Raw genomic sequence first — 22,629 nt, forward strand, 5'->3', positions numbered from 1 at the left:
AAACGTAATCATCCATAAGTGATGATCTGAATCATTGATCTGAACCACAGACTGTAGCTCGTCTGTCAGGAGAGTCAGCGACTTCAGCAACAGCCCATTAGTCACACATTAAAACATGCACAGTGAGCTGGTGTGTGTGTGCGCTTGGCTTTTTTGCATTCCAGACAGAAAATAATACGACATTTTGGTGTGTGAACACAAGACAAGTGTATTTCAAAGGAGCTCCGCAGTGACTAAGACCGAGAGGGACGAAGAAACAGCACAAACCACGGCTGTCGTAAACATCCTCCACTGACGTGCTCATCGCACAAATTGAATTTGATGCTGCAGAAAGGATGTGTTTTCGGACTGACTGAGGTAGTGCTCATGTTACACGTGTAATGCAGTACACTCACACACAGCGAGGTGTCCACTCAGCGGCGGAGTCGGGTTCACAAGCTCTCACATATCACAGAAGCGACGGAAACCAAAACCAACAACAGCCTTAATAAAACATAGGTGTTGACTGGCCGGAGGAGGCACTGCTGCAGTCACGTGACGCGACCTCAAATGGCAGATGAGGTGATGGGAGAGCAGAGCATTTTTTGGTTAATAAGCTGTCTAAGTCGTAGCATCTACATGTCTTCCAAGGATGCTACATCTAATTTGAGCTCGACCAAATCTCAAATGTAACAAACAAAGAGTGCTTTGTCTGTGCACTCGATGCTGCGGATCAATGCAGACGGAGTTGGTCAGGCCCAGGAGAACAACCCAGTCAGTCTATTGAGCTGCCTATGGCGACAGCAGTGACAGAGCGGGTCAATTTCAGCTCTCGTGAAGGTACAGGCTGCTGCACGCAAAACATGTTGGTTTCCAAGTTGTTATGGGAAAAAAAAGACATCTCAGTTCTAACATTTAAGTTTGCAAGGGGGTCTCTGATAGTGTGTGTGTGTTTGTGTGTGTGTGTGCGACGACCATGAATTCAGAGGTTTTTGAAAGAAAAATAAGCAAATGGTATTTCCTGCACTTATAAACATTTGGCGTTAGAATCTAAAGAATAAAAAATTACCAGTACGATGAATTTGATTATTGTTGATGTGACGCTGCACTTGCTCTGTAATTGTGTTTAGTTTACATGATCCCAGTTAAAGGGGCAGTAGGCGATTTTGGAGAAAGCTTGTTTCTTTTTTTGTTGTTATTGATTTTACTGCACTGGCCTCGGGTATGGGAGTCTAAAGCACTCACCACTAGGCCAAAATCGAGTTGCAGCACTACCCACTAACACGTCTCTTAAGGTGTCGACGAGTGTTGTTCACAAACTGCACTTGCAGCATTGTGTGGCTGAGTCGAAAACCAAGATTTTTTTTTCCTGGCACACAAAAGCAACAACAAATTAAAAAAGTTTCATTGATTTACATTTTTGCAGAGATGTAGACATAGATGTTTTAAGACAATTATCTTCCCCGCTACTGCAGCAGCTGTAGCGACAGTATTTGCTACAGGTCTGAAACTTTTGCAGTGCCGTACACTGTCACAACAATCCCACTTTGAGTTTTTAAATTTGTGATGTGTCTCAACAGCTACATTTACAATCCAGTAACATTTTATAACTAAAATTATTGCCTATACAATTATTGCCTAAGACAAAATACTTTATTTTTAATTATGACTTAAACTTAATAATACATTTCAAGGCCATTTTAACGAAACCAAATTGCTTTTTAATACGTTTCAAGGCCTGCAGATATTGTGTTGATAGAGGTCTCATACTTTATGATGAAAACTGTTGTACTGTATGTCCATCTTTACTTCATCTATCATCATCTGACTGATTTTCAATTCTAGTTCCATGAAAAAACGAATAGGTCGTTCCATCCATCCATCTGCGACCACCTAGTGGATGGTCGTGGAGTCGTGGTGGCAGCTGGCTGAAGAGGGAAAGATCTCTCTTTCTCAGCAACACTTTCCAGCTCCTCCTGGGAGGCGATCCCAGGCCAGATGGGATATATGATCCCACCAACGAGTTTTGGGTCTACCCTGGGGTCTCTTCCCAGTTGGGCGTGCCCGGAAAACCTCAAATGGGAGATATCGTTGATGCAATATATCCTTGACGATAGCCGGTGAGAGTCGGAAAGTAGATTGACTGATAAATCGAAAGCATTGCCTTTTGGCTCAGTTCCCTTTTCACCACAACGGCCCAGAACAGCACATGCATTATGGTGGACTCTGCACCTATCTACAGCCCTGTGCACACTGGAGATCACGGTCTGATGAAGCCAACAAAACCATATCGTCTGAAGAAAAAGCAGGGATGCTATTTTGAGGTTCCCAAACCGGACACTCTCCTCAACTCTGCTGTGCTTTGAAATCCTGTCCATGAATATGGAAGAGTCCAGCACCCACCAGAAAGGCATTTCACATTTCACATTTCAGTACAAATATTGGCAAACTTTGTGTACAAAACTTAATTCACCTGTAATCTACTTTCTTTCCTGCAAAAAAGTTGTCATTAAGTCAATAAGAAACTTGTGGTGCCCTCACAGGTAGTTTGAAGTGTCTCATCTGGTGTTTTTATTATTGTGACTATATTGTGGTTATTTCAGTCATCATTTATTACATTTAATAAAGTATACTGCCAGCTCAGATCATGGATTGAACTGAAAATGAAGCAGTACTTTAAAGCCTGTGTGCTGCAGACACTCAAATGATATCTTCTTTTATTCAGAAGATGCACAGACACCCTTCTTTATTCTTATGTGATGCTTTTTTCTCCTGTACAATGCAGAGAGGAAGCAATCTGCCCCAGTCGGCCTATTTGTTGTCATCTACAGTGTATATCCTCTAGCGTGACAGTTGATTATTGTTATGCTGCCATGCTCTCTTGCCTTTCGTCTTCTTCTTCATAATCATCTATAGTTCTCCTTTAAAATCAGGCTGGTTGGCGTACAACTAAAAGATGCAAAAACCTGGTACCAAGCAGATTGGTACCAGGTTCTTTCACTGCCACTTCAAGGTTTGCCACAAAATCTAGTTAAAATTACATGGCAGGGAGGCTTTGCGAGGGTCAGGCTACCACCTACCAGATGACAAGAATAATACTGACTGGTCTCTTAAGGCCTGCAGGCTTGTCACATCAAAACAACTGTCAACCTATTCAGGAAGTTGAATAAACTGCGTGGAGCCTGGGTGGAAATACAGGCTTTAACTTCAACAAGTAGCTGCAGACTCTGATTGGTAGAATAAAAAAGGTGATCCTTGAAGGGTCAGCCTGCTCAGATGAGGCGCTTGCATCCGCAGTAAGACTTCAACTGTCCGACTGTTATCGTAAAATATGTCTGGAACCATAGCTGGGTAGAGCTTCAGCCCCCATATGAGGAAGTCCAAATTTAGAATGGATCTATTTGAACCACACTGCCAGTTTTCATTTCTTTTGCTCATTTATTCATGACGCCCCCAGTATGTAAAGGCCTTAACATTGTCAAGTAGATATACTTGTATATCACATTCCCAACCTAGCCCTCCAAGAAATCACTACACCACAAAGACTCTAAAGCCCCAAATTTGATGAAGACTCAATTGAATGAGTTTCTCTGTGCCACTTTCTGGTGTGACAAAGCCTTATCACTAGTGTAGTAAATCCATCAATGATAGAACAAATCAAAGAATATGTTCAGGTAAGTAAGTGCAATGAAATAAGCCCAAACTCCACATCCAATACAGCCAACATTGCAATTCTACTACCAGTATTATTTATTTTTGTAGTTAATTGTGAGGATCCTGCCAAACTGTCCTCACTGTCCGAAATGTCATTCTGTCCTTACATGGTGGAAAACTCACTCTGGTCCTCACAAATGGAGCCATACAAGAACACACACACGCAAGCATGCACGCACACAAACACACACACACACACACAGATCCACTCACCCCATCATGAGTTAAACTTACCCAGGTTGGAAGAGGCTCTGCCCTGTGCGGCTCTGTCCTGCAGCTCCTGAGCAATTTCCAGCTGATGTTGGTGGTGCATAAGCGCCCTCTCCAGGTCCTGAGGATCACAGGAACAGTCACGATTTATCATGTTTATCTATCACAGTATCAACAACAGAGCAGACAGGATGCCAGAGTTTCCTTGTGTATTGTAGTTATACACTTAACCAGGTCTCTAAATGTTTTTTATACCAACCTGCATGCACCGGGCAGCATGCCCCAGACCAGCAAATGCCCTCATCTCGATCGCCCTGTCGGCCAGCTCCTGTGCCAACTCCAGTACTCTTGTGTGATATGATATGGCCTTGTCAAAGTCCCGTTGAGAGTGGTAGGCACTGCCCAGGTTGCTGTAAGCCCGCGCTTCCTCACGCCGGATGTCCAAAGTCTGCAAAGGACATTTTTGGCTACATCAGGGCCTGCAGTACAATATCCAGTAACAGTAACTGGTAGTAGGTAGTAGCTTCCCTTAGAAACAGCTCCAATATACCTGTACTTACATCATACTGTACATGACTTACAATCAACCAGAAAGGACTCAAGGACTCAGACAGTTTGAAAACATTGCTTGCACTGAGACACAAACTTCACAATGAAAGTTTGAAAAAAAAGAAGCTCTGCACTCCCACAAACAACAGAGTAACTAAAACAGAAAAAGGGAACAGATTTTCTGTTCAGAAATACAGATACGGAGCCCACACACATTAAACAGATGCCAGTTTCTAAACTGTAAAAAAACCAAAACTATTTTATAAACTTTTAATAGTTACTTGAGGGAACCTTTATTCTGGTACAAATCTAAGTGTCAACAGATGGTCAATTTGTATGTTAGTAGAGAAAGCTACAGAGAGTGAGATGAGGTTAGCTGCAGTGTAGCTGGCGAGCTTACAACATTGCACTTCATCCAAAAAACAAATTCAAAGAGCAAAATGTGTACAGATTATTGTCTGGTGTTATGTTTGCTGATGTAAAGTTTGCATGCCATGAAGAGCTCCACTGTTTTTCGTCAGGTATCTAGAGGCTTAACATCCAGTATCCTGAATACACATTATTTTCATCGGGAAATATGATCGATGTGCTAAAATACACACAAACATTAGAAAAAACGTTCAGACATTCCCTGCTGCTGTTCCTGTTTTGAATTTGTCATTGTCCTGAAATATAAATTGCTGCTTCTCTCCAACATAAAAAAAAAAATGTACAGATGTACTGTAGCTAATGGCTTTGTATTTACTCTACCTGGGTAATGGCTTCCATTTTTAGCCTGTTTGCCGAACAACATCTTCTCTGTGAATTCATTTTAAACGACAGACTAAAAGATTCATCAAAACAGGCCTTTCTGCTGTGCAAAAAAAAAAACATTGTCACAGAAGTACACAGCCATGTTATTGAAAAATCATAACTATTGTGTGATCTGTCTAAGTCCCTGTTAAGGTATTAAACTCAGGTGTAGTATATTTTGCAATAGATTTGAAATAGGATAAATGTTTCCCCACAATCACTGCAGTTTTATGGCAATTTTAGTCAAACTGGGGAATGCAGCATTTGTTGGGGACTATTTTCAGCAGCAGATTCATCCACATTTGATGATCTAGTCTAGTGAGTATATCCAGCAGCAGAAGGGTGAATGTGGAATTGAGTCAAAATAAACTACGCTGTGTGTGTTCATGGCTGCAGTGCAACAGTATGTCTTACTTTTATATATTTTTTGAACAAACAATGAAGCCCTATGTCACAGAGGAATAACATACGTCAGACTTTGAAACTGCATCATTGTTGGTTTTGGTCTTTTTTTGTGGGATTTGTTGACAGAAACAAAACATACAATATCACAAGACTTGTCCTTGAAGCTTGATCCCAGTGATACCATTTTGGTCAAACAAGAGCGAGTGCAATGTCTTCTCTGGCAGCAGAACAGCATGAGGCACTGTACCTTTGCAATATCCAGGTGCTGGTCATGACACTGAACGGCATTGGTGAAGTCTCCCAGTGCCGTGTACACAGCACCCATGTTACCGAGCTGGCGAGCCTCAGAGAGCTGACACTGGGTCTGCCGCGCCAACAGCACACACTGCTTATGGCTCGCCAGTGCGTTGGGGTAGTCACCGATAGCAGTGTACACATGACCCAGACTGCTGAGGGCATCAGATGCAGCCTGAAATCACACACACAGACACACAGACACACACACACACACACACACACACACACACACACACACACACACACACACACACACACACACACACACACACACACACACACACACACACACAGACAGACACAGGATACTTAGGGGCAGTCTCAAAATGCATTTACACTAATAAAACCCATACGAAATAAAAGCAATGAAAGGACAATATCACGTAAAAACAGTGAAGCTGTAAAACTAAAGTTGTGAGCTGTGAAACCACGACTATGAGCTGAAAATCACTGCGCAGAGCTTAGGTGAACTGCAGAGTTAGGTAATAATTCTTTGATGATTTGTTGAACAAGTTCAAATTACACACTGTAATTTCAACCATTTGTCAGGTGGAAAGTCTTGAATGATGCAGATTTAGCGTTACATCATAGACAAGTGGAAATCCATTGACCAGAAGCGAATATGTCCCACCCTGTTCCGCAAAGAAGAAAATAGGCAGGGAGTGAAAACCAGTGAGACTGCATCCTTAGCCTGCAAATACAGATTTTTTTTTGTGATTTATTCATCAGGTGTCCATCTGATGAATAAATCTAAAGCTGTTTTCACACTTGAACTCTGTAAAATGTCCACAAAATGACATCCAGCAGGAGAAAATCTGTAGAATGTCCAGAGCAACATCTACGGACATTTGCATTCCCACAAACAGCCCCTCTGGAGAAGTTGAGGACAATGTCCTGACTTCAGTGCATGTCTGAAAGCAGCCTAAGTCTAATAATCACTCTCTTTTAGCTCTGTTTTTGGTCTCCACCAAATGCTAAATGCTCCGCTGTTTTCACCAGCAGTTCTCTAACTGTCTCTGCCTGCTGTTTGCCATTAAGTTGAAGTTCACAGCGGGACTTTAGAGCTTTTTTCACAAAAAACAATAAAACACTATGAGAGCGTGCATGAGAATGAATGTAAAGCTGTAGTCTGGCCTGCTAAACCATGAGCTGAATCTCTTATTTTGATTATAGCAACTGTAAAAGGAAGTAGAGTAAAATTACAGAAAGATTCAGAGAGTAAAAGGAAAAAAAATAATCAGGGACAAAAATTAGAAAAGGGAGGGGGACATCGCTTCATCCCGTCCCAAATATAAATTGCACCCTTGGACGACACACACATATTGGAGGATACAGGGGTGAAAGCTAATCTTTCACATCCTATTTAGACCCTGCTGTGAGGCTCACACTCTGCTTCCACCACAGCTGCTCTGCATCAGACTCTAGCACTTCTATTAGTACTCTGTGTGAGTTAGCACAGACGACACCTCCTTCACTTGGAGATGTCTGGTGATCTCCAGCAATACTTCTCCTGCTATTCACCGTCATATCCTTCTGGCAGACAACCGTGCCGATCACGACAGGTGTCTGAGGTCACGCTCACACTGTTGGTGTTTCATGAAAACAGGGCCATGAACTCACACCTGCACACCAAAACATACAGATTTTCTCATTTCCAGCTTGTACACACTCTTGTCTGCTGCTCTGATTAGACGGTGAGAGAAATGAGAAATAGCCGCTGCACTCTCATTCTTGCCTCGACAATTGGAAAGCTGCCTACTCATTTTCTTACTAATCTTAGAGGTTACTGGTATTGATCAGTGCTCTGGCGGAGGAGTCATGGGAAATATTCTTCAGGTCTGAGGAAACAGTTTGTTTCAAATTAACCAGAAAAATTAAGACGAAAGTCCCACTGTCTGTATCTCTCATTTATCACTATGTTTACACATACAAACACACACTGTAAAATGCACACTATTACAGAATACATATGGTATTGCATTCTTACTCAACAGTCACAGACTTGCATTATGTTTATTTAGCCACCAAGTCTCCATGAGCTTTGCTTAGAGAAAACAACCTGACTACAGGGTTGATTTAATTTGAATCATACCACAAGCTCTAAAGTTGTCATGGACTGGGAAATGATTAATTGAGCACTTTATGGGACTTCTTGTCCAGGCTAACTTTCATATGGAATATTAAAAGTTATTAGCAATACTATTGAATTACTCAAGGAACAGTAATGTTGGTCAGTCGTGCCACCACTTAATTCCAGATTATAAAATATCAGCAGCTACTGGACGGATTGACATGAACTTTTATGCTGACATTTGTAGTTCCCAGAGGACAAATCCTTACAACTGTGGTGACTTCTTGGCTTCTCATTCAACGACACCACCAATTCTGTGAAATATCTCTGCACCTACTGGATGGATTGGTTAAAAACAGACAATGTAACTACTAATGATGAAAATACCACAAATGTCTCAACACATTCTGGAAGGGGGCTCCCCAATGGTGTGGTGGTAAGCACTGTCGCCTCACAACAAGACATTCATGCTCTCCACAAGATGAATTGCAATAACTTCGGTGATCTTACTGATCTGACTTAAATGCAACACTAATGCCATTAGAAAATGTTAACATGCTAACACTGTTAGCTTCTAAGCAGGAATGAGTAACCATTACACCCACTTAAAATCAGAGTTACATTATCATTTGATGTCAAAGCACCGCTGTGCCTCACTACCAGCAGAAAAATGTCAGGCTCGCTCTCCCCCGTACTCATGAGTGCAACCCTTGCACATTTCTGCATGTTTATTGTTAATTCATTTATTGCATAGTTTCTGAAAAACATTTTCCCAAAATAATAGAATATAAACGAATGAATAAAGGTCTCCTCCTCCTTCACTGACCAGCTAAGGCAGGCAGGGAAGTCAGGCTGAAAAAAAACAAAAACCCTACACCTTCCACAGGCTGCATAAACAGTGTTGTTTCCCTCACAGGAAACATGTCTCTGGCGATAATGAGTCTAATCTGTAGAACACAGCTTACTGTTTATCTGTGAACACACAGCACGATGCAATTATCAATAATCCCTGACCTGTGGTCGCCTATAGTCTGACTGTTAGAATGATCTCTTTGATGCAGTCAGTGACCATAATTCAGTTAGAGGACTCCCACCAGCACACACACACACACGTACACAAACTCAAAAATTCTAATATGAATTAGAGCAAACAATGAGGACAGACAGAAAAAAGAAAAACACCAGACTATGATGAAATATTTGCAGGTTTAAAGACCGCGAGAGAGAGGAGGACAAGGTGCTATGAATTATTAAAGAGGAGTGATTAGCATGTTCTTTTCACATTTACAGTGTATTACATGCACTCGCTCTGTTGTGTCGTTCTCACTGGGATTCGGAGTGAGCTGTTGAACACAAACAAAGGAGTCAGCCTTCAGTTTTTCAGAATCACAGAGAAGACAAACAAACAAAAAAAATAATAATGGCAATAATAATAAAAAAAAACAAGTCCATTAAATTATATTCTTTTGTATGTAAAATATCTATCTTTTTTGCAGCTAATCCTTATTTTTCATTTGGAGGAACAACACAGAACATTCATACAAAATTCTTCAGTGATTCCAACGCCTTGTTGCCATGTTAGCCACGAACCCTATAGACCAAAATTTTGTCTGACCAAAAGAGGGGAACTTGGTTCGGATCAAATTGAACCATGGCTCGGTTTGTTAGCAGTGTTAAAACTACTTTTTGGATGGTTCTGACTTCCGGACCCACTGCAGGAAGTTGTGGCAGCTAGCTATCATAGAAGAACAAAAAGAAAAACAGAAAAAGAAGTGTAAAATGATGAACAATAAAATGTCAACTTCAAAAAACTCATAAAAATGCAGGAATTTATAAATTATTTTCTGAGGATGAGCGAGAGAGGATATGAGAGGACAGCAGAGCGGAAACGGAAAAGGCTACCCACCGAGTTCGCAACACAAGCCCTTCTACAAACCATCAAAGTCAAGTATAGGAAAAGACAGTCCACATAGGTGATAATTACATGACATTTTTATGTTTTTTTATGTAAAGTTCTTTAGTGTGCTCTCGAAATAGCAATGGGAAACCAAAACTAATTGGATCAAATGTTAACAAAAACAAAAGACATGGTCCGGACTTTAAGTGTGAAATCACCCTTACCTACAGACTTTTCAGTTTAGTGCGAACCAAAATAACAGGTGTGAAAGGTGCCAACTGTATTTAGTCTGATAAAGAGTGGTGGTCTCGGTCCGGATCAAACTGAACCATGGTTGGGTTTGTTTGAAGAGTGAAAACACTTTTTTGGGGCGTTTTCACAAAGTCCGGAACAAGGTGGACCAAGGTCCAAACCAATGCTCGTATTTTGGACGGACCAAATTTTGGTCCATTGCTCCGGACTGTGGTCCAAGGCACCTTTCTCACCTGGAATTTTGGTTCAGACCAAACTGAAAAACCCTAAAGTCTAGACCAAATAAGGTAGGTGTGAAAGCACCCTTAGAGAGTTCGGACTTTTGGACCAATTGCAGGAAGTTGAAGCATTAAACAATGTAAGGAGAAAATGTATCAATTGGGAAGCAAAAATGAGGCTTGGTACCACCATACAGTCTATGGGTACCACAGGAGGATACAAAATATTAATTTGTAATTTTTGCTTGCGGTACATGGAGTACATGGAGTTTGTAGACTATGGTTTAAAGGTATTGAGGTGGTTGGGACACGGGGGAGGAGTTAGGAAAAGGAAACATCTGATCTTTTATGAAATACCATTATTGAAAAAATATGGATTAATATTTTCTATGAAGGTTCTATGTATCATGTATATGTTCATGTGATCATTGATTTTTTTTGTTGACTGACTTGTGATTGGTTGAGTGTATGGAGAGACCTCGATACTGTGGCTGCACACCACAATCACTGTAGAGAACAGACTTTAGCTCCAAATTACGTGACCAGTGCAAGATGGTTGCACCTTTATCTGGGATATTTTGGCTTCACTTTTGGACAGTGGGAGGAAATCTTTGTTTATACTTTGATTTGTATAAGCTGATTATTTATCACTGGCTGCTGTGTGATATACTATTAAAAGTGTTAGACATTCATCTGAAACTTCTGACGATTTTTTATTACATGTGTATGGCAATCGGTAACTGATTTTATTCAAATTCTCAAAATATTTCAAGCTGTCCAAACTGACTTGTCCCCTCAGTTTCTAAATCAAATTAAAAAAGTTAATATTTAATTGATAATTTGGTTCAATGTCTGTAGCTACACCCAGACATGATTACTGCCAGACCTGTTCAATCTAAACATAACTTAAATAGAAACTGTCTGGCCAAGTGAATTGGGATAACAGGTCTCAAAATGCAACACATTATGACGCAAAATCAACCAATTCAAGCACAGTTGCAAAACAAAGTAATTGAGATTTATCAGTCTTGAAAAGGTTAAAAAGCCATTGCTAAGGCTCTGAGACTCCAATAAACCCCGGAGAGAGTCATTATCGCAAATGTTTAATTGCCGTTGTTGCCATCAAGGCTGGCACAACCAGTTATTAGGTTTGAGACGGCAATTCCTTTATTCACATGGGTGAGTTGGGTTTTAATAACTCTTTACCTTCGACAAAATGGGTTGCACATATAAAAACTGTATCTTGTGTTTACTCACAATGTCTTTATGGTACATTGAAATTAATTGGGATGATCTGAAACATTGAAATGTGACAAATAAAACAAAACAGAAGAAATTAGAAGGGGTCCACGCATCAATTCCTCGAGGGCCAATCAAGTACTCGTTTTTCTAAATTTATTTTTGGAAGGAAACACATCTTCCTGCAGGAATAACAATGCACAGCAATACAGCCTACCCAACACGTAATGCTTATTCTAAATCAAAACAGTCACAGTTATCCTTCAAAACATTTTTTCCTTTCAAAAATGTAATTAAAATCGCGGGTCACGCTTTACTTGAGGTAGAACAAATGCTGTAGGCCTCTAATGGTAAAAACAAACAAAACTGAGGCTCAACTTTACACAGAAAAGAAAATTTGGCAACACAGTTTTTCTGAAAACCTAAAATGAATTCAATTCTTGCTCAGGAAAACGTGCATGTCAACGTGTTCGGGAGAAAGATGAGAACGCATTCTGTTTATGTTTAGTACCGCTGCGGAAAAGACGCGCTCCTCTGGCACAGAGGTGGCAGGGATCAACAGGTACTGGGTGTCCAGAAACAAAACAAGAAACAGGCATATAACTCCTGTTCTCTGACATTTTATAGAAAAAACAATCAAGAATCTAAGTGGCAGATCAAGTAATAATGAAATATAATGGTACGGTGCTTGTGAAGAAAAACTGATCCTTCAGTTCAAATGTAGCAGGAAGGATTGGGATGCTAGCTAATACCAATACCACAATCCGTTAGACAAGAGCCTTAATGAGCCAAAAACTGTCAGAGAAAACAGCCAAAGTGACCTTTCACTGTGGAATGTGGAAGTGGTATTCTCCACTTCTTGATTAATATGCGGACACCATGGTCATTTCATACCTGTTCATGTGTGCTTGTTCTGTACTGTACGTGCATTTGTGCATAAAAGAAGGTGGCACACGTCTACTAAATCCCAATCCACAGCCAACTGATGAGTGTAAACACATGAAATCCAGTTGACACATCTCCGAGGCAGAGTTCTAGACAGGTAAGGGATATTTTATAAATGACGAGGAGGCCTCTGTGTGCACAGTCAACGGGCCAGACAAGTGCTTGTTTCTCCTGCACGAGAAAACACACAAAAGACACTATGTGTGCTGTTTATGACTGTGTACTGTGAAAGAGAGGGAAAGAATGACAACTCTTGTCAATTTGCACAGAATGGAAATATAATTATCAACAACTATTTTATATATATTTAATGTTGCAGGAGGGTACCAATCCATCATTGGAGGTGTCTGTGTGGGTAAAAGGAAGTATAGAAAGGCAAAGATTAATCTAAACCATGATAATAGAATAAGAGAAATGAAGAGAGACAGACAAAGATTAGTAGAGGCACGGCATCTTCTGTGAGCTACACTTGATAAACTAGCCAGGAGACATACATGGTTTGTAGAAGTGAAGCTCAATCACGCCCCGAAAAATACAGGTTTTTTAACCTTTAGCGTGGGATAAAGGAAGAAACAAGTTATCCTGCCGCATCCGTGGGAAATGCCAGACCTGGGTCAGGTTGGTTCACATTGGTCTGACTCTGAGTGAGCACAAGTCTGTGTGGTTACATACTGATATGACGCAGACGTGAGAACAGACACAAGGGCAGAAGCTACGTCCACACTGATACAATTTGAAAGCTAAATCAAAATAAATCGGTGTCCAGGTGAGTGTTTCAGTTCCATATCAGTGATAATCTCCTCCCACACTAACACAACTGAAAACACATCACATGACCATACATGTACACCGATAATGTGCATGCTGGTGTAAACAGGAAGTAGATTGTTGATCATTGGTCCGATGACGTCATTGCATTATAATCAGCCATGTGGATTTACCTTGCAGATTGAAATATAGCTTTTCTACAAAGTATAATTTGATTAGGTCATCCACTGCAGACAGTACACGGCATGCAGCAGTGTCTGTGGAGATCCTGAAGCAATGGAGTTCCTTGATAAGCAAAACACAATATTTCAACTATTTTTCTAGCAGATTTGCAAGTTTTTTTCTCGCAAATTTACAATTTCAATGTCAGATATTTCCTAAAAAAAATTCTCCCCCCTACCCCTTTTTTTTCCTACAATGGCCCTAATATGCAGTCGTAAGCAAAATGACCAATCAAGAAAATTACAATTATTAATAATAATGAATAAAGGAGCAACCATTTCTTAAAGTGTAATTTGGCTATTTCCTTTTTGATAAATCAATGAACTGTTTAATAAATTAAATGTGTGAAAATAGTGAAAAATGACCATTAAAGGTTCCAAGAGCCCGAGGTGACATCACCAGACAGTCGACAACTGAGGGATATTCAGTTTCCAATGATATAAAACAGAAAAAGGAACAGATTTTCAGATTAGAAAGACTAGAACCAGTGAATGTTTGGCCTTTTTTTTTTCTTGATAAATGACTTCAACGATTAATTGACAACCACAACTGCTGGGTTGCTGTTGTTTCTTTTTTTTTAGTTTTCTGTCAACTGACTAATTGTTTTAGCACCAACTGCAAACCATGTTAGAGGCGTTGGTTTCTTTTGTGTCCAGGTAAATACCAACTCTCTGCAGGCGGTGTCTTTGTTTGGAAGCACGCTGTCTAGAAACGCTTGCACGCAGCACAAACAACTGCACGTACCGCAGCAAGGCAAACACAGTGGGAGATATGGATTTCTGTTGATGACCATGTTTTAGTCACCTTCGGCTGTGCACCTGCGGAGTGGAAGTTCAATAATCGCCTGTCAACAGCACACACATTCGACTGTCTTTACTGCTCCCAACGCAGCAAGACTCAGACAATCCCAGCTCAGATATAGAAACCCTCGCGCCTGATTTCGATCCTGAGGAAAGTAGACGTGTGTGTGGGTGTGTGGGTGTCTCTGTGTGTGTGTGTGTGTGTGTGTGTGTGTGTGTGTGTGTTGCTAAATTAACGTTATACAACTGGGAACTGGTAAGAGGCTTTAACCACGTTAAACCACTGAAACATACAATCATGAAAATTCCGGCATCGAGACACACTGTACTCCTGTTTCACTGCCTTCATTCAAATGAACTGGCTCAAAACCACATTCGTCACACTGACAGATTTTCAATTGGCTTCTCTAGATCTAGGAAGAAATCACACACTATTCAGTGACTGCGCGTGTCTGAGTGTGGGTGTGTGTGGGTGTGTGTGTGTGTGTGGGGGGGGGGATGCAACAATCGGCTCAGCTGTCCAGTAACGTTAGAGGCTGCAATGATAATACTACTAAAAGGATATTAAGTGTTATTTTACATATCTGAGGAGCGATGAGGAATAAATAAGAAAATAAGTAACTTCACTCTGAAGTTTGAGTGAAGTGAACAAAAGGAGGAGAGATATACAATATGATAATACAGCATGGGAGTTTTTCGTGCCAATTTACTACTTTTGCTTTCCCTGGCAATTGCATTTTTGCGGATCACTCAGCCATTTCGTGATATGATATAGGTAATTTGAAATTACATAAATTGAATTTTTAAGAATGAAGGCGATTCAATTTTGCCTTGTTTTTTCTTAAAAAATATCAAATTAAATAAAACCCTGAATTATTTCTAATATCAACCGTGGCTCATTCTTTGAGCACCATTCTCCCAACTGAATTTTTCAAAATACAACATAACATAATATATACAGTTTATTTATGTTACTAGAAATACCTTAAATCTTGCTATAATTAAATTAATGAGAAATAACAATAAATCTTAGCATTTAAAATGTTTTCATACACACAAACACACACACATGAATGTGAGGTTGTTTATATTTCTTGTACAATATTGAAGAGACAACAATTGTTGTTGTGGAACAATAATCTAAAGATTAAATAAAATATCAAATCCAGTCAGACATAATTGGACCTGCCATGAAACAATATTGTATATTCACACTGTACCACAATTTTGAGAAACCAGGTTAGTAGCAGGTAAGAAGTAAATGCATACAAACAGCCAGACAGCTTTACTTTCTGGGGCCAAAGTCTAATCTGTAGAAGCAGATCTAATTAACTTTGCTTTTCACAACTCTCCCAAGTGTTTCAAAAGAAAGCAGAAGAGTTGTAGCTGTGGTCCGAGGCGAAGAAAAACTGCTTTTTCGAGGAAGCATGAGAGAGTGTCTTGTCTTGTTTGCTTTTTGGTTTGTTGGCGAGCTATATAACTACTGACGATATCACATCATATACTGTATGTACATTCTCAAGAAAAACAAAGAAGACTACATCAACAGTGGGCAACATGTATATGCAAGCATGCACACTCTTTGTTCTGTGCCCTCAGCTTCTTCATTACAGACACAAGCACATTGTGACAAACGGCGCCATCACTCCCACGAGGAGAAAACAACAGACAGACTCTCTCAAAGGGGCAGTTAGCGATTCTAAAGCAATACACGTTTTGTAAAAATCCGTGGATATTTCCTCACAACGTGTGGGGAAAAAAATCTGGGTTTTCAGCACAGCCAAGGCTCTGCAAATAAAAAAAGGGTGCGGACCGCATCACACAACACTGCAAGCGCAGTTCGTAAACTCCCATACCAGAGGACCAGGGTTCGCAGCCTGGCCAGAGCGGTAAATTCACAACAACAACAGAGAAACAAGCTTTCTTCACAATCGGTTACTGACCCTTTTAGGCCGAGTCGCAGTGAAATTCATGACAAAAGCTTTTCTGCAGCTCCTTTCTAGTTTCTCTACAGAGAGCTGAAGTCGCAAGCTCCTGTAACTCAATCTCATCTTTTTTTAATTGGTCTTTCAGCGAGGTCACAGAGTCAGTGGACGACCAGAGGAACTAAAAAACCTAAAAACTATCTTCGAACGTCCTCCCCATGACAAACAGCACAACCACCCTTTACCGCCTGACGAGCAAGCGATATTTGTTTAATGAACTTGTGGTAGACGATCGAATGCACTGGGAAAAGCAAGTATCATACAGTATAAAATTTAGTGCAACTAAGTAAACAAAATTCATCTTTGTGCTTTATCTTGATAATAACGAAATAGTTTAAACATGCTCAGAAGGTAATGTTTAAATGGGTTAAATAAAACGTTTATTTTTCCTCAAAAATAGTTTTTTATAATAAAAAAATGATATTTAAAGAGATGGAATGGCTCCACAGTTTTTGTGGACAAAAAAATGTATTATTTCTTACAGTACAACGGCTGATTTTGGGTGTCAAAGGTTATGGAAAAAATTCTTACCTTGAGTTAATAATGTTTTATCACAGATATGTGTCGCCGAGATCAAGAATCAACATCCATGCTTAGCTTATAATAATGATAATTACATTATATTGTACTTATTCATTCTGGTAAGGTTTTCCCTCTGCTGGGAGGTGGGGCAGCTGTAAACTAAAATCAAGGCTGGTGTCTCTAACTTGGTAACTTCAGGAGAACAGGTGAGAGGTATTTTTCTTGAGTGCACGTCTATGCAACATGCATTATTATATAAATATGCATGAGCGCACTCTCTATTTTTCTTCCTCACAGAAGCAATTGCATGCAAACGCACCTCTCTGTCCTTGAGCTTCATGGCCAGAACCAGCTGGTTTCTGTGGTTGGCCAGTGCTTCTCTGTAACTGCCTCTGGAGAAGAGGGCGGAGCCAAGGTTCCCATGGGCGCGACATTCACCTGACTGGTCACCTGTAGAGAAATTACATGACACATTTACGACAGCAGCTCAATTTCTTCACTGTTCCCTCTCTTTTCAGTTGCTTTCTCCTCTTCCCTTACCTAAAGTTTTTGTCACCTCCAGGTCCTGCTGCATATAGGCCGTGCTCTTCTCTGAGTTGCCCAAAGACCAGTAGGCAGAGCTCAGGGCCGAGAAGACGGATCCACGCAGCTTCAGGGAGCATGTGCCGATCTTCAGCCCTGCCTCCAGCACCACAACAGAGGCTCCGTGGAAACCGTTGGTCAGCAGCTCCTGACCGATGACGGACACGACCACGAACGGGCTTTTGTCCAGCTTCATCTTCTGCAGCTGCTGGTAGGTGGGCTCAAGGGAGTCTGTGTGGGGGTGAAGACACATGATATACAAAGACACACTTCCAGGTTAGGTAAGGAATTGGAATTAATTATCATTTGTGTGTGTGTGGTGTGGCCTGAAAAACACATTTTCCAAACTCTGCAAAGTTTATACTGCTCACTTGCAGGGTACTGTTTGCATTGATCCTCCCATGCTTTTCACTATCCTGCACACTGGCAAATATGGGAGCAGGGTAATGTTATCATACATGTTATAAAAACGGTACTTTTCTATGCAATATTTTTATTTACAGTGGCGTCTGAGATTGTTTTCAGTTATTAGACCTAAAGCCTTTTTATAAAGATGTTTATAATAATGTCAGAAAAAGGAAACTTTAATTTAAAAGATGGACATGGAAATTGTCATAATTTAATTTTCTTTGAAAAAAATTATTGGGAAGGATTAAGATTTCACCAGCTGCTCGTTAATTAATGCAAGAATATGAGAGGCATCCATATTCTCATTTATTTCTCAGCAGGAAGGCAGATGAATCCTTTTTCCTCAAATTCATAACTGCTTATTTGTTGCTGCTTAGTTGGCAGGATGTTTTGAATTCATGGTAATTATAGATTCCTCTGTGTCTAAGGAGTGAATATGGTTATGTTGTTTTGTATAACTTACATTTAAGGTGATCAGATCAATAAATCAATCAAAAAATGTCCCATCTAGCATATGTTTAGAATATTCAAATAATATTATTTTCAAGAATATTATACTGCATGCCTTTGTCAGTGAAAGTGAAATTATTTGATCACGTCTCAAAAATTTCACTCGTCGTGGAGAAATGTTGATGAGTGAGCATTTTTATAATTACTTTTAACAGCGGTGACAGACATGTTCAGATTAGAGTATAAATGCCTGGTTTGCATGAGGAGAGGGCCTGAGTGGCTGTGGAGCATCATCAACTTTGAGTCAGTGGTGTGAAAGGAGACGTACTGAGATTGTTGTGAAACTCTCAGAGGAGAGCAGCAAAACAAGAGTGTGAAAAGCAAGTGAACACCGCCTGGAGACATTCAACTGAGCTGTGGGCTATTTCTGTGTGCCAGGTTTTGTACGGTTAAAGCAGGGCACGTGTATTTTCTCAGATATTTGATGCGTTTAAGTAGATAGAAGATTGTAAGTGAGGAAAGCAGAGGAGACGCAGTAGATTGAAACCACAAGTGGGGGGAAAAAAGGCATGCTGACTGAAATTTAGTTTGTGTCGCAGTAGTCTCCAACAGTGGTTCATTTTCAGTCATGGTATGGCTCATGGTGGTAGCAGTTAATGGTGAGGTTGGTCAGTCGGTCCCTGCGGTCGCATTAACCGCATATTTCCCATCGTTGACTGAATCTTTTTCATGATGACAGAAAAACCGCAAGGTCATCTGTCATTTTCTCTGGTGAGGAGATAGAGCGGGTCGTCCACTAACCAGAAGGTCGGCGGTTCGATCCCTGGCTACTGCAGTCTGCATGCCAAAGTATCCTTTTGTGCAAGACACTGGATCCTAAATTGCCCCTGATGGCTGAATGGGTGAATGTAAATTGCTGAGTAAGACTAGCGTTATATCAATACAGTCCAAATACCGTCACGTGAAATATCTGAAAGGGAGAGTGGAGGTGGAAATATTCCTGCCAGGTGATAATCTCCAGTTCTCCAACACACTACTACTGACTAAATAAAATAAAGGTCTGCACCAAAGCTTTGGCACAGGGAATGGAAGAAAAGGGACACAACTAAAATGTTTTGTTAGGACTTGTACGATACAATATACTAATGCACCCCACACATCCTCCTGTAAGAAAGACATCAGCAAACCTCAGAAAGACAGATTACTGAGAGGAGGCCGCTCCCTCCTGCGCTTAATGTATTTTGGCCCACACCATGATCCAACGTGTTGCTCTCGCTGCTTACTCAAGTGTTGCCACTCCTGCTAACACTCACTTGCTTTGAAGCTCATGGCAGATAGAGTTCTGAAGGTGCACTGCAACCAATGGACAGCAGAACAACCTCCCACTGAGCATCAGATCTGCATGATTCAGGCAGGACTCTTGTTACGTTCTGTGTCATAGCTGCTGCCACTGATCACAACATGCTACCATCACTGCCAAACACTGACTGTAAGGAGTGGATGCTGCATTCCTCTTGCACTGCTGCTGCTGCTGCTGATTAAACTTGACACAGATTCCGTTGCTTTGCTGTTTGTAAATTCTTTACTTGAAAAACATTGAAAGTCAGCTAGCACCAGTCTTGTGCTCAACATGCTCTACCTCAAATATATGGGACATATTGTGAATACCCAACCACAATTTGCTCTCCAGCAAATGCAAAAATTCCATGTGCTTTTTCTGTAGCTTGCCAAGTAGAAGGCTTTTCCTGAGGCGCTATGCTCTCATTCTGATACTGCTGATGGGTAAAAGCATAATCCTGTGCCAGTTTTGGCCTGCAAACCATCCGGATTTTATTTACTCTTTCTCCGACTTCTTATGCTATGGAAACATTCTAGTGCACTGTGAACTGTGGGGCTTACCGATGACACACAAGAATCTACCTTGTAAATATTTCATCAGGAACCAAACATGGGTGAAAATAATAATCACATCACTAACTAGTGAGGTAGCAGCAGCTCGGCAGTTAGGAGTCATTACCCAGTAAACACAGGAAGCAGTCCTCTCCTCAGTCAACAAATTAATACCAGGTGTAAATGTTTTCAAGTTAAAATCATATCTAGATACAGTCTGGATAAGAAACACATTTTAATAATACCAGGTGTTAAAGCTGCAGTCGGTAGGATTAAGAGGAGTGTGGACTTAGTCTCAGAATTCAAAATCCAACGACTCCTGCTCCCTCCCCCTCCCTCTCAGCTGCACTTCGGTTCTGCCTCCACAGCTAGTTACTGTTGCCTGAAATTTACCTGTGACTTTTTGTGAAAACATCATCGGCAGTGTTTTTGAACGTAGGCTACCGTAAATCAGTTTATGTTAGCTTGTTTACGTACCTAGCGTTGGCTAGCACATTAGCTACTCCCAGTAGCTAACTGCCAAATGGCATTAAAGGCAGTAGGGGTTGCCAGATGAACTAGATTCTGTCACATATGATCTGTCTCACAGATTACTACCAGAATATAGTGACAGTTTCAGCAAATATGAAAAAAAGTTATTTTTGCAAATCCTACAGACTGCAGCTTTAAGTGAGTACATGAGAGTGAACAAAACAGCTGAGCTGCTAAACATTGAGTTTTTCCCAGTAAAATTAATGAATAAGATATAATGAAATGAATCAATCAAAAATTTGGCAATTATTTTTCTGTAAATTGACTAATTAAAAGGGGCTAGTTTTAAATGTTTGCCATCGCTTCATAGCCAACATTAGCAATTACAGCTGTGTACTATCCAGAAACAATGAGTTAAGCATCAAACTTAATTTAAGATTTGGAAAATACGATTCTATCTCATCTTTGATTCTACTGAAATTAGCATGCTAACCAGCTAGCCCCTGCCTGTCTCACCACTTTCTGATAGTGAGCCATTGTAGAGTCCAGTCTGTCCTAAAGAAGTAGCACTGTTCAGAGGATTTTATCACTTTTCCCCCCCTGTAAACGCAACAATGGCTGACGCTCTTGGCAAGTGATCATCACCACAACCAGCTCCTGGCAAGACACCGTGTCTGGCAGCAGAGAAAACCTACATATAGCGACTTGGATGCAAACCACTTTAAATGTGACATTTTATGCAAAAAACTCTTTTTCAGTGTTTGTGGACATAAATATGAGTATCTTTGGAGCCTGCCAGCCCACAAACTGTGAAAAAAGACCACCCTTCCATTTTTTTGTGAGCTGGCTAAACCCTACAGCCTGGCTCTAAACAACTGGTTTAGATTTCTCTCCCACTCTGATGTAACAGTTGGAGTCTTTTGGGGTAAAACTGCCTGCAATCTGAGATATCTCCACGTCTCTGGTGAAGGGGCGTGACATTTCCTACACATTTTGAAATCGGTTGACCAATCCCAACAGACTGGGCCAGCTGGCCAGTCAGAGCAAACTGGGGTGGGGGGGCTAAAATAAATCTAGGCGTTTTAAACAGAGAGTGAAAAGAGGAGCTGCAGGAAGGGGCAGAATGAGAACACTTATGCCTTTTCTGAACATTAGAGCATGTTAACCTTTTCAAGTGGTAACCCAAATTAAAAAGTATGAACCTGAATGTAAGCATAACAGGTCACCTTTAAAGTTAGCAAGTCAAGTACAGTTTCATTGGGTCTGTTTCAGATATTTGTTTAGAGAAGGACACTGACTCTTCTCCTATTCTAATTTTAAAACCACTCATGTACTTTCTTGTTCCCCATAACCCAGTGAAATGCTGCCTCATGGATGAAGCATCTTTAAACTCATAGCATATCTGTCTCAAACCAAACCAAAAACTGTCAGTTCTACTTGGCAGTAGATCTGCCATCACGTAAGATTCACCTGGCAGTCGACTCAGGTGCTTTCAGGATTCAGGCAGAATTGGATGTGAGTCATGCTTTCACTTCATTAAGTGGCTGCTGATACGCCATCACTAGCTCACTATTGTCAGTTTCAGCTTCTATATATTTCTCTTTCTATTTCATCTGCCATTCTTGTTTTATTTATTTTCTACAACTCACTTTTCTTCATGTTTCTCTTTTCTCTTATCTCAATCTTCCTCACATCAAATGTGCATTCACTTCATTTCATAGTCATATTTTTACTTTTTCACATCCAATTCCCAGAGGAGGGTTACTGAATAAAACAACAAAAGAAACGTGACATTCTCTGCAGAGCCTACATTTCACTTTCCTCTCTTTCAACTTTCAAATAAAAAATTCTGGTTTCTTGTTCATGTTGTTCATTAGTTTGACTGTTTCCGCCTGTATTAATCCGCCTCATGTTGTCCTACAGTATGTGGACAGAGAGACAGGTCTAACAAGGCAGAAATTGA

The 22,629-nt window shown here is 40.6% G+C and overlaps 1 protein-coding gene across 3 annotated transcripts in view; it reads right to left on the bottom strand.

The window, feature by feature from the left end:
- Positions 1-22,629, bottom strand: part of ttc28 (tetratricopeptide repeat domain 28) — a 149,853-nt gene that overhangs the window by 31,379 nt on the left and 95,845 nt on the right. For all 3 annotated transcript variants that reach the window (XM_035630158.2, XM_035630150.2, XM_035630167.2), the window contains 5 exons: positions 17,406-17,678; positions 17,185-17,315; positions 5,897-6,118; positions 4,163-4,351; positions 3,928-4,024 (listed from right to left, as the gene is read on the bottom strand). In XM_035630158.2, the coding sequence (XP_035486051.1) occupies positions 3,928-4,024; positions 4,163-4,351; positions 5,897-6,118; positions 17,185-17,315; positions 17,406-17,678 (912 nt within the window). The remainder of the gene's footprint in view (positions 1-3,927; positions 4,025-4,162; positions 4,352-5,896; positions 6,119-17,184; positions 17,316-17,405; positions 17,679-22,629) is intronic.

Source organism: Scophthalmus maximus, chromosome 1, assembly GCF_022379125.1.
Source record: "Scophthalmus maximus strain ysfricsl-2021 chromosome 1, ASM2237912v1, whole genome shotgun sequence".
NCBI classification, from domain to species: domain Eukaryota; kingdom Metazoa; phylum Chordata; class Actinopteri; order Pleuronectiformes; family Scophthalmidae; genus Scophthalmus; species Scophthalmus maximus.